The sequence below is a fragment of the Oryctolagus cuniculus genome, chromosome 14 (genome assembly GCF_051225735.1).
Source record: "Oryctolagus cuniculus isolate XC-2025 breed Fujian yellow rabbit chromosome 14, ASM5122573v1, whole genome shotgun sequence".
Lineage (NCBI taxonomy): Eukaryota > Metazoa > Chordata > Mammalia > Lagomorpha > Leporidae > Oryctolagus > Oryctolagus cuniculus.
In genome coordinates, this window is record NC_142880.1 from 75,945,782 (window position 1) to 75,958,552 (window position 12,771).

The 12,771-nt window shown below is 46.4% G+C and overlaps 1 protein-coding gene across 8 annotated transcripts in view; it reads right to left on the minus strand.

The window, feature by feature from the left end:
- Positions 1-12,771, minus strand: part of PLPP1 (phospholipid phosphatase 1) — an 89,954-nt gene that overhangs the window by 10,337 nt on the left and 66,846 nt on the right. For all 8 annotated transcript variants that reach the window (XM_089312791.1, XM_002714037.6, XM_008262216.5 and 5 more), the window contains one exon: positions 2,499-2,556. In XM_089312791.1, coding sequence (XP_089168917.1) covers positions 2,499-2,556 — 58 coding nt within the window. The remainder of the gene's footprint in view (positions 1-2,498; positions 2,557-12,771) is intronic.

Genomic DNA, 12,771 nt, shown 5'->3' on the forward strand with positions numbered 1-12,771 from the left:
TCATCCGTAAAACACAGCAACCACCCTTCATCTCTCACTTCATGGGAACTAGAGTCAAAGGAAGTAGCAGGAAATGCAAGTCATCACCATCAACAGCAAGCCAAACTCCGACTCCTCGGCCTCGCACAGAGCCTGGCTTCAGGACCAGCTAGGCGTGTCTACGCACTCAAAAGCCATTTCGGGTGGGTGTTTGCTGCAGTGGTTGTCACACTTGGGCGACACCACGTCCCGTGTAAGAGTGCCCGCTTCCAGTCCTGGCTACTTTGCTTTCAAGCCAGCTTCCTGGTAATTGTACCCCGAGAGGCAGCAGGTGATGGATGGCTCACGTACATGGGTCCCTGCCACCCATATGGGGAACCCAGATGAGTTCCAGACTCAAAGTCAGCCTGGTCCAGCCCTGGCTGTTGTATGCATTTGGGGAACGAACCAGCAGACAGAAGATCTCTCTCCATCTGTCAGTCTGTTGGTCAATCTGTCTCTCTCTCTCTCTCTCTGCCTGTTCAATAAAAATGAAAAGGGGACGGTGTTGTGGCACAGTGGGTTCCGTTGCCACCTGCAATGCAGGTATCTCATGTAAGCACCAGTCTGTGTCCCAGCTGTTCCACTTCCAATCCCGCTCTCTGCTAATGCACCTGGAGAAACATCAGATGAGCAACTGCTGGGCCCCTGCCAGCCACGTGGAGACCCAGATGGGAGTTCCCGGTTCCTGGCGTCAGCCTGGCCCAGACCTGGTCATTGAGGCCATCTGGAAGCGCTCTCACCCACTCTCTCTCTCTCCCTCTTTCTCCGTAACTCTGCCTTTCAAATAAATAAATAAATCTTTTAAAAATGAAAATAAATTCTTTTAAAAAAGGAAAAACCACTCAGCGCAGTCACAAAGTCTGCTTCGGGAAAGGTTCTGGAGTATTCGGGACTGCAGGGGTCAGCATTTTGGGGCAGCAGGTTGAGCAGCACCAGCACCCCGGGAGCACCGGTCGTGTCCCGGAGGCTCCACTTCCGACCCAGCTCCCTGTTAATGTTAATATGCCCGGGAAAGCAGCAGAAGATGGCTCTGAGTATTTGAGCCCCTGCCACCCATAAGGGAGACCCAGATGGACTCCAGCCATTGCCCAACCTTCCCTTTCTCCCCTGGTCCTTATGTCCTAATTTAAAAGGCAAAGGAAATACAAACACACACACACAGAGTCTCCCTGTGCTAGCTGTTTGTAGTAAGAGAAATGACCAGAGGATGTTAAAGAACAGGCCTTGCTGTTAACTACCTTCAGATAGGTCCCATCCCCACAGCACACCTGCAGACACGTGCGGTGTACCTCTTAGACAGGAACTCTGAAATCCTGCTCAATCTGTACCCTGTTAACCTAAGATGAAAGCTTTGCAATTTCCAAAAATGTTGGTGATGCCAAAAAGTTAGATCTGCTGTAATGGTCTGTAGTTGTGGATTTGAATTTTATAGAATACATCTACAATGTCTACATTCTTTTAACTTTCAGAATTTAGTTTTTCAAATAAAACCAAGATTCTTGTGAAATTATTACATTTTCTCTGAAACAAAATTAAATCCCATCACTGATAAACTAAGCATTAAATATTCACATAATGCTTAAAGTGATCAAAGGAAAATGAGAAACCACCAATTTACACAGAACACAGCTCTATAAAAATCCTCTCATAAAGAAAATTAAGACACAAACATTACAGCTGACCTATTAGGGTAGAGATCTTCCTCTCTCTCTGTTCCCCCCAAATGCCAATTATGTGCAGACAGAGGATGAGAATTTCATAATCAGTATTTTACATGCGAATACAGTAAACATTGTTTTGAAAACTGACCAAACTTGGCCTTTAAAGATCCCTTGCAAGTACCCCACAGCCCAGTCCCCTAGCAGAGCCCCTCAAACAACTCCAGACTTGTCCCCAGTCTGCGGCACACAGCCTGCGCAGGAATCTTCCCTAACTCCTCACAACCACCTTGGGGAAAGGCAGACGCCACAGGCCAGGCTACGCCACAGGCCAGGCTAGCCACAGCCCAGCAGCGGAACTGGAGCCGGAAGGTACAGGCATGACAAGCCCCTGAGGCAGCGGCTGCTCTCCAGGAGTGAAAACCTGCCCGGTCTCACACAACGCAGTCTGCGAATGTTTGGAAGTGAACCGGCAACAAAACCAGCTCCAATGCGGCACAGCTGCCTTCACTCCGCAGCCCGGCACGGCAGCGCTAGGAGGAAGGCAGCCGGGCTTCCAGGCGCCACATGCACCCACGGGGCGCGGCGAGGGCACCCAGCCACAGCAGCCATCTTGCCCGGGTCCTGCACGCCAGGGACCTGCTGTGATCACACAGCTTTGTGTGTGTGTGCCCGACAATGTCCCAAAGCAGGGGCCAAGTCCACTAACTCTTAGCCCGAGACGAGCTGACCGGCCGCCGAAGGGCTTCCGCCACCCGCAGAACACGGAGGCGGATCCATACATCCCCCGCAGCCCAATCAACAGGCGGAAGTACTTACTGCCACGAACAGCATGCAGTACATGGAGAAGGAAGAGTGGCCCGAGTAGAAGGACAACCTGCAAGACAAAGAAGATGTTAGTTTTCTATCCCAGAGTGCTGCGGCTCCCTCCTTCCACCTGCAGGAACTAGAAGGGTGGGGGACAGTTAGGACGGGAACATCTCCGAGTTCAAGAAGGCCCTGAGGCTGGATTTCTATACATTACCATTTTACTGAAACTTTGAAGATGGGCAGTGAGTCACTGGGAACAAACCTGCCATGCGTCTCTACAGAGGTCAGAGGAGTTAATGCGTGAAAAGCCCAACTGGCATACATGGCCTTGACTTTATAACACATAAATTTCTACGGCCATAATTTTATTTTCAACTTGCTGGTTTTGCCCCAAATAGTGTAACACCTCCTTTGGAAAACTCCAAAGTATAATACCTTTTTTTGACCGTGCTGTACCAGAAGAACATATTAATATTTTTGTGCTCTAAATGGGGCCACAGATTAGATGTCTGATGTAGCAGTGAAGACACTGCTTGCAACACCCAAAACCCATGTAGGAGTGCCTGGTTTCAATCCTAGCTTCACTCTTGATTCCAGTTTCCTGGGAATGTGCACCATGGGAGGCAGGAAGTGACGGCTCAATCACATGAGTTCCTGCCACCCACATGGGAGACCAGGTTGAGCTGTAGGCTCCTAGATTTGCCTTGTCCCGTCCAAACTATTACATGCTTTTGAGGAATAAACCAGCAGATGGAAGATCTCTGTTCTTTCATTCAAATAAAATAAATGAGTAAAAACATTTTTAAAGTATATAATCTGGTGGGGGGACATTTGGCTGAGAGGTTAAATCACTGGTTAGAATGCCCGCATCCCATTGGGGTGCCTGGGTTCAATACCTGGCTCTGGCTCTTGATTCCAGCTACGTGCTTGTGCGCACCATGGGCAGCAGCAGGTGTTAGCTCAAGGATTTGAGCTCCTGCCACCCACACAGGAGACTCAGATTGAATTCCCAGCTCTCAGCTTCCACCTGGCCCTGTCCCTAGTATAATATGCATTTGGAGAGTGAACCAGCAAATTGGAGATCTCTTTGCATCTCTGTCTCTCTTTCTAATAAGAACAAAAACATTAAATGGGCATATATCTTATCTGAATTTTCCCACCAGATTAGGAATCTTTGACTATTTACTTGTTTATTTGTCAGAGTTATAGAGAGAAAGAGGGAAAGACAGAGAGAGATCTTCCATCCACCGGTTCACTCCCCAGATGGCCACAAGCAGGGCTAGGTCAGGCCAGAGCCAGGAGCCAGGTGCATCATCTGGGTCTCCCAGGTAGGTACCAGGGGCCCAAACACTTGGGCCATCTTCCACTGCTTTTCCCAGGTCATTAGCAGAGACCTGGATTGGAAGTAGAACAAGGTGGGACACAAACTGGCACCCATATGGGACGCTGGCATCACAGGAGGCAGCTCTACCTGCTACACAACACTAGGACATTTAAGATTGTACACTGGCAATTCTGCACCAAATGAACATTTCTTTCAATATTATATTCTCTAAACATCTGATTATCATCTTCCCAACTAAAAATAACAGAATGCTTGCAAAACTTAATTTTATAGCACTTCTGAAAAAAAAAAAAAAAAGCTCATACGATCTAAATTCTGATTACAAAGAAGCAGCCACAGATGCATAGAGGCGGGCACGGTAGACAGCAGAAGCCATGCGAAGACGCTCGTGCAGGTAAGCTGAATGCTCCTCTCAGCTGCCACTGGCAAGAATGAGGACGTAAGCTTTACTTATTACACCTAACTTGTGAAGGCACACGTGGGCTCCCTGGATTAGAGGGGAAGACTTAGAAAATACATGCCAGAAGGTCATGGGGTGTGTCTGGCTACTGCAGGTGGTTGGGAAAGTAAAGGTGACTTAACTTTGTACTAAGTTACATTACATACGTAATGATGGTGGTTCTACCAACAATTTTGATTGTGTTTTTTATAATCTATGTCCCTCCCTCTTTCTCTGTAACTCTGCCTTTCCAATAAATGTATAGATCTTTTTTAAAGAAATGAAAATAAATAAATTCTTAAAACAAAGCCATTCAGCATGGTCACAAAGTCTGCATTGGGAAAGGTTCTCAAAGTATTCAGGACTCCAGCAGGTTAAACCACCACAGCATCCCGTGTGAGCACCCATTGTGTCCCAGCTGCTCCACTTCCAGCCCAGCTCCCTGATAACGAGCCTGGGAAAGCAGTGGGAGATGGCTCCGTGTATTTGGGTCTGGCCACCCAGATGGGAGACCCAAATGGACTCCAGCCATTGCCTAGCCTTCCCTTTCTCTTCTAGTCCTTATGCCCTATTTTAAAAAGAAAAGGAGGAATTGGCACTGTGGCACAGTGGGTAAAGTTACCACCTGCAGTGCCGGCATCCCAAATGGGCAAGGGTTCCAGTCTCAGCTGCTTCACTTCCAATCCAGCTCTCTGCTATGGCCTGGGAAAGCAGAAGAAGGCCCAAGTCTTTGGGCCCCTGTACCCATGTGGGAAGACCCAGCGGAAGCTCCTGGCTTCAGATCAGCACAGCTCTGGCCACTGTGGTCATTTGGGGAGTAAACAGTGGATGGAAGCCCTCTCTCTTTCTTTGCCTTTCCTTCTCTCTCTGTGTAACTCTGACTTTCAAAGAAATAAATAAATCTTAAAAAAAAAAAAAAGACAAAGAAAGAAAAGGAAACACACACATATACACAGGCTCCCTATGCTAACATTTTGTAGTAAGATAAATGATCTTAAAGAACAGTATTTGCTGGCCAGCGCCGTGGCTCAACAGGCTAATCCTCCACCTTGCGGCGCCGGCACACCGGGTTCTAGTCCCGGTTGAGGCGCCAGATTCTGTCCCGGTTGCCCCTCTTCCAGGCCAGCTCTCTGCTGTGGCCAGGGAGTGCAGTGGAGGATGGCCCAAGTCCTTGGGCCCTGCACCCCATGGGAGACCAGGATAAGTACCTGGCTCCTGCCTTCGGATCAGCAGCGTGCCGACCACGCCGACTGCGGCGGCCATTGGAGGGTGAACCAACGGCAAAGGAAGACCTTTCTCTCTGTCTCTCTCTCTCACTGTCCACTCTGCCTGTCAAAAAAAAAAAAAAAAAAGAACAGTATTTGCTGTTACCTACCTTCAGATAGGTCACAATTCCCACAGCACACCTGCAGACACGTGCAGTGAACCTCTTAGAAAGGAACCCTTAAATTCTGCTCAATCTGTACCCTGTTGCACCCTCATAAAATTAGCATGCCTTTCTGAAATAAGATAGAAGTGACTTATTTTATTTATTTATTTATTTTGACAGGCAGAGTTAGACAGTGAGGGAGACAAAGAGAAAGGTCTTCCTTCCGTTGGTTCACCCCCTAAATGGCTGCTACAGCTAGCACATTGCGCTGATCCGAAGCCAGGAGCCAGGTGCTTCCTCCTGGTCTCCCATGCAGGTGCAGGGCCCAAGCACTTGGGCCAGCCTCCACTGCCTTCCTGGGCCACAGCAGAGAGTTGGACTGGAAGAGGAGCAACCAGGACAGAATCTGGCACCCCGACCGGGACTAGAACCCGGGGTGCCGGCGCCACAGGCGGAGGATTAACCTAGTGAGCTGTGGCACCGGCCTATTTATTCATTACTATTAACTCATCAATTACTACATTATGTCATCAATTACTACATCATAACCACTAAATCTGTGAATCATTTACTGAACAACTACTATTTACAGATAATAGACTATGAACCTCAAAAAAAATCAGAAGGACCATCGGGAATGAGAAAAGAAGGGGAGGAGGTAGGTAGGGCACAGTTGATATAAGTGTTGGATATTTTAAACTCTTGATTTAATGAGCGATTCAGTGACTAAGATCACATGATAATCTGTCTTCAGCTTATAGAAGAATCATGCAAAAAGCAGGAATCCAGAAAATAGGAAGTTGCTGAGACGGATCTTACAAGTCATAGGACTCCGGGAAGAAATGCTCAGCAGGGAAACTGTGACCATAACAGAAGATGAGTGCAGACAGGCATGAGCGACGCCGCAGAGAGAGCGTGTACGGCAGGCACACACAGCCCTAACCAGAGGGGGAGCCTCCTCTGACATTAGAGAGACATGCAGGACTTGGTGCGAACAGACACCAAATCACCAAAGCCACCTTACCTCAGACAGTTACCGAGGACACGAGGGACAAACAGAAGACTGAACAAAAGGTACACCGTGAAGTCATCCTACACAGAGTAACTAATAATTACCTTGCCTACCACCTACCTCTTTTTAAAAATATTGAAACAGACTGTCCTTTGTAAAAGAAAAAGATTACATAGTGATAGTGAGACTCAAGGAAGAGGGTATTTTTATATTTTATTTTTATTTATGTTCATTTTATATGAAAGAGAAAAAGATAGAGAGACAGAGTTCTTCTATGCACTGGTTCCCTCCCTAAATACCTACAACAGCAAGGACCGGGTCAGGCCAAAGCCAGGAACCCAAAAGTCAATCCGGGTCTCCTATGTGTATGGCAGGGGCCCAGCCCCTGCTACAACCCAGGTTGTGCATCAGCAGGAAGCTGGATCAGAAGAAGAAGTTGGAACCAGGTACTTGGATATGGTATATGAGCATCCCTAACAGCAACTTAACTGCTGCCCCAAATGCCCACCCACTGAAAGACAGCCTTAAATCACTTTCCAAAGGGCATGGTGTTGCTTTAAGATGCAGGATTGCTAGCTAGAGGTAAGATACCAAGATTTCCACTTAAGCCCTCAACACAAAAGTGAACACCAAGGCCAAGATCTATCACCAGCTGGTGCCCTGTGTCTCTTTGCCACCTGCAGATCACAAAATCAGCACCAGGGTCAAGAAGGACAAAGGTCAAGACATCAACATAAGTGTCTGTGATATTACATTGATTCAGAAATTTAGATCTGCCTTGAAACAGGCACTGCCACTCGCAAGAGAAGAGGTAGGTAACTATTAGAGTCCAACAGGAAGCTGGCCAGCCAGTTCACTCCTGCCCTATCAGATGAGGTAGGTGACACCACCACAGCTCACGTTAGCCCGAGGACTAACAGAGTGCTCACAATACTTCACTTAGAGAAACCTTTGCCACCCAATAAACAAAAACAGAAAATCACACCCTGCTCAGTAACCCAAGTCTTTTTGACTTTTAAGAGAAAAGAGAATGAAGGAATTCTTATAGCATATTTAGGTGCCTATTTAAGTATATGGAGATTATAAGTAAGGAGAAGAAAGCTAAATGTTCTTTTTTTTTAATAGATTTATTTATTTGAAAGTCAGAGTTACACAGAGAGAGAAGGAGAGGCAAAGAGAGACAGAGGTCTTTCACCCACTCGTTCACTCCCCAATCGGCCACAACCAGTCAGAGTTGCACTGATCCGAAGCCAGGAGTTTCCTCCAGGTCGCCCCAATAGGTGCAGAGGCCCAAGAACTTGGGCCATCCTCTACTGCCCTCCCAGGCCACAGCAGAGAGCTGGATCAGAAGCAGAGCGCCCATCTGGGGTGCCGGCACTGCAGGTGGCTGCTTTACCCACCACGCCACAGTGCTGGCTCCAGGCTGAATGTTCTTTACAAGTATAAAAACAAAAACACAAGCACGTTTCCCTTCTGCTTCAAGCCTTTCACTAGAATAAACTACTAAGTACAAAATAAGCACTGAGCTCCCTAGAACTATGATCTGCTAACAAACTGCTGAGGGTTCCCAGGACACACACTGCATGCCCTTGGATTATCTGACACTCAGCCTGGAATGAGCTTCCCACTTTCTTTGGCAATTATTACTTAAGAGTGAGGGCAGTCACCTTTCCTCCAAGAAACCTTTCCAAATAATCTAGATTTAAGTCACCATCCTTTGCCTAAAGGCAAAGAGACCCACGAGGACCACAACAGCCCAATCTCCTTATGCTCTAATTATCTGTTCCTGACATCAGACTGCCTCAGTTTGCCTTGGGGCTCTGCTTCAGATTCCGGAGTCCTGCTGATGCACACCCTGGGAGGCAGCAGGTGATGACTCAGTACCTGGGTTCCTGCCACTTGTGTGGCAGCTGTGTTCCTGCCGGGGCCTGGCTGCCGCAGGCAATGTAGCGAAGCAGTAGATGGAAGATCTCTCCATCTGTCTCTTTCTGTCTTTCAAATGAAATGTGTTAAAAATTTTATATGTTTGGAATAATGAAGGAATTTTAGCAGGAAGCTGGATCGGAAGCAAAGTAGCTGGCACTTAAACCAGGCACTCTGATATGGGATGGAGGCGCTTCAAGTGACTACTTAACCACTGTGCCAAATGCTCACCCCACACTTACCAAATCAGTCACAAATTCCACTTTATCCTGCCACTTCACAAGCACCAAGAACAAGACATCACTTTAATAACACCATAAAAATTACACCTTATGCTTTGACAGTTGTAAAAATACTTCTAAGGAATATATAATCTTTGCATCATTATCATTTAATTAAATGCTATATACCAATACATTACACCAACCCGCCTAAGTTATTTGATTTTGGCACCACACACACTAATGTATTCCCCCTGTAGTGGTTAGAAATTCAGATTTTATCAGGGCCAAGGAGCATCAGGAAATCCCAGATAACATCTAGCTCTTGTCACTCTTGTGTCAGACTCCCAGGCACAGTGACAAAATATGTTAACATAAATACCCCAGACCTAACACATCTTCCCAAAACATCTGGCAAGCATTTAATGTGTGTAAAATGTACCAAAATCCTTATTACATTTTAAGGCAGTCACATTCTAGTTGAGCAAATAATTCCAAAGATGATGAAGAGATGGGTGGAGTCTGCTATAAATTTTAAAGTGTCAAAAACATCTTCAAAGGTTAAACAGAAGGACTTGTTATTGTGATGCAGTAGACTGAGCTGCAGCTTGCCATGCTGGCATGCCAGATGGGCACCGGCTGGAGTCCTGTCTGTTCTGCTTCTGATCCAGTTCCCTGTTAATGCACCTGGGAAGGCAGCAGAGGAAGACAAGGTTCCTGGGACCCTGCCACCCAAGTGAAAGACCCAGCTGGTATACCTGTCTCCTGGCTTTGGCCTGGCCCAGACCTGGCTGTTGCAGTCATTTGGGAAGAAAACCAGCAGATGGAAGATGTCTCTCCCTCTCTCTCTCTCCATCTCTGTTGCTTTGCCTTTCAAATAAATAAACTTTTAAAAAAACTTAAAACAGTATAGCAGCTGACAAATAAGGAGAAAGGATGTAGTACTGCTTGAATCCTCTGTTCCACTGCCTACATGAAAAACTTTCTCAAGTTTTAAAGGAGGATTTCTGTCCTTCAGTAAACCCAGTCTTGCAAACTGGTGTCTTGTTCTTCAGTTTCCAAGCATTACCTCAGAAGCAAAATATTGCAGTTGTAATAGATTACACAAGAAAAAAATGGCTAACATAACACAAACATAAAATGTTAGCTAATTCTATAATCTCTCTCACCAGTGCACACATGGTAAATTAATTACATTAAAGGATAATAATTTTACTAATGTTATCAAAAGTTTTCCCAAAAGTCATTCTTTCAAAAGACTGGCACTAAAAACTCCACAGCCACACAAATGTTTTCTGTCTGCTTGCTCGGGGAAGGACAGCATCACAGGAACTCAAGTCTAGACCAAGGCACTAGTGGTAAGTCACTGCTCAGTAAACTGGCTGGTCTAGGAGAGGCGGATGCCATTCACAGCAAATTTCTGGAATCCTCAAGGGTTATTATCAGTTTCCTCATTCCCTGGAAACTGAGCAGTACTTTTTCCCTTTCTTGCCAGCACCTTGTACCTCAATTTCAGGAAACCTATCCCCTAAAGCAAGCCCTATACATGGTCTGCTTTGCTATCTTGGGTCAGGCCCATACTACTTGCACCAGGCTTAGTGCCACATTCTCCCAACTGGTCTCCACATATCAGTCTGTGCCTTCATTTCCTTAAGATTTTTTTTTTTTTTCGACAGGCAGAGTGGACAGTGAGAGAGAGAGACAGAGAGAAAGGTCTTCCTTTGCCGTTGGTTCACCCTCCAATGGCCGCCGCGGCCGGCGCGCTGCGGCCGGCGCACCGCGCTGATCCGATGGCAGGAGCCAGGAGCCAGGTGCTTTTCCTGGTCTCCCATGGGGTGCAGGGCCCAAGCACCTGGGCCATCCTCCACTGCACTCCCTGGCCACAGCAGAGGGCTGGCCTGGAAGAGGGGCAACCGGGACAGAATCCGGCGCCCCGACCGGGACTAGAACCCGGTGTGCCGGCGCCGCTAGGCGGAGGATTAGCCTAGTGAGCCGCGGCGCCAGCCCATTTCCTTAAGATTTATTTCCTTTATTTGAAAGAGCAACAGAAAGTGGTAGAGATAGGTCTTCCATCTGCTGGTTCACTCCTCAAATGGCTGCAACAGCCAAAGCTGTGCCAATCCGAAGCCAGGAGCCAGGAGTTCCCGCCAGGTCTCCCATGTGGGTACAGGGGCCCAAGGACTTTGGTCATCGTTTGTGCTTTCCTAGGCACATTACCAGGGAGCTGCACTGAAAGTGGAGCCGCGGGGATTCCAACCAGTGCCCTTATGGAATGCCAGCACTGCAGGCCGGGGCTTTAACCTGCTGCACCACGGTGCCAGCCCCTTCCTTACATTTTCAACAGCATGCAGTTCAAATTTCTGAGACTATTACTCCAATCCCTCTAATACCTGACCCCAAACTTGAATACCCTAAACCTCTAGCCTACCTGCCTTTGATCGTGTTGCTTCCTGGATCTAAAACATGTTCCATCTCAATTCTATACATTCCAATCTCATCTTCTAAAATGCCTGCTTTAACTACAAATAACACTGCCACCCTCTGATTCATGCAGTATTGTATCTTTAAGAAATATTATCACTTTCTATCACACACACTACCCCAACACATTTTCCACAGTGAGCACTACAGGAGCAACATGCACATTTTGGTGAAAAAGATATAAAAGCAGTCGATATTGGCGGAATTTAGAAACTTCAGGGAAGAGACTGAAGCAGTGGTTCTCCATCAGCAACATCAGTACCATCTGGGAAAGTTCTTGAGACTCGCCCCAGATTCACTGAATCAGGAGCTGTGGGGTGAGGCCCAGCAACCTGTACTTTAATAAACCCTCCAGGTGTGACTATCTGGCCTAGTGGTTAAGATATCTATGTCCCAGGGCAAGCATTGTGACATAGCAGGTAAAACTGTCACCTGTGATGTGCATCCCACATGGGCACCAGTTCATGTCCCAGCTGCTCCACTTCTGATCCATCTCCCTGCTAACGGCCTGCGAAAGCAGTGGAAGATGGCCCAAGTGCTTGAACCCCTGCTACCCACATGAGAGACCCAGAAGTTTCTGGCTTCCATCTGGTCCAGCCTTGGCTGTTGCATCCAGCTAGGGAGTAAACCAGCAGATGGAAGATCTCTGTCTCTGTAACTCTTACTTTCAAATAAAATAAATAAATCTTAAAAAAAAAAAAAAAGATTCCTAAATCCTGTATTAGAGTGCCCAAGTTCAATACCCAGCCCCAGCTCTTTAAAAAAAATAAAATAAAAAATAAAGTAACATTCAAATGGGGGGTTGGAAAGAGGTACTGGCCTTTTAATCACATTTTTTTAAAAGATTTATTTATTTATTTGAAAGTCAGTTACAGAGAGAGAGTGAGAGGCAGAGAGAGAGAGAGGGAGAGGCAGAGAGAGAGGGGGGAGAGGGGAGGAGGGAGAGGGAGAGACCAGTGATGTAAGAGCGGCACACATGCAGGAAAGAAGACAGTGCTGAGAAAGTAAGAAAACAAACGGGAAAAACTCAAAACCAAAACCAAAATTGTAGACAATATCCTCATCCTAACATGTAACTCTGACTCATTCATATAGTCAACAAAAATGACTCATCTGGGTGCTTATGTTCCATTCTCCCAGATTTCAAGCATGAGAAACTTTACAGTTTAAATCTCTATGAGGACAGGCTGGGCAGATAAATTAAGATCAGGTTACACTGCTGGTAACAACCTACAAATAATGCATAGACAAATATTTTTGCATTGTTGGCTTCCTTTTAAAATTCAAAAGAGAAGGAGAGTTGTACCCAGCCAAACTATATTCCACAATAGAATGAGAATGGAAAGCCACAGTTATGTACCAATAATATACAGTTCTGAAATTGGCAACAACTGACTCATTCTGGAAACACCGATAGAAATCATACTTCCCTAGGAAAATACAGTCTTCCTAAAATTTTATTTTTACATTTTATTTTTGTCCCTTATCCTTG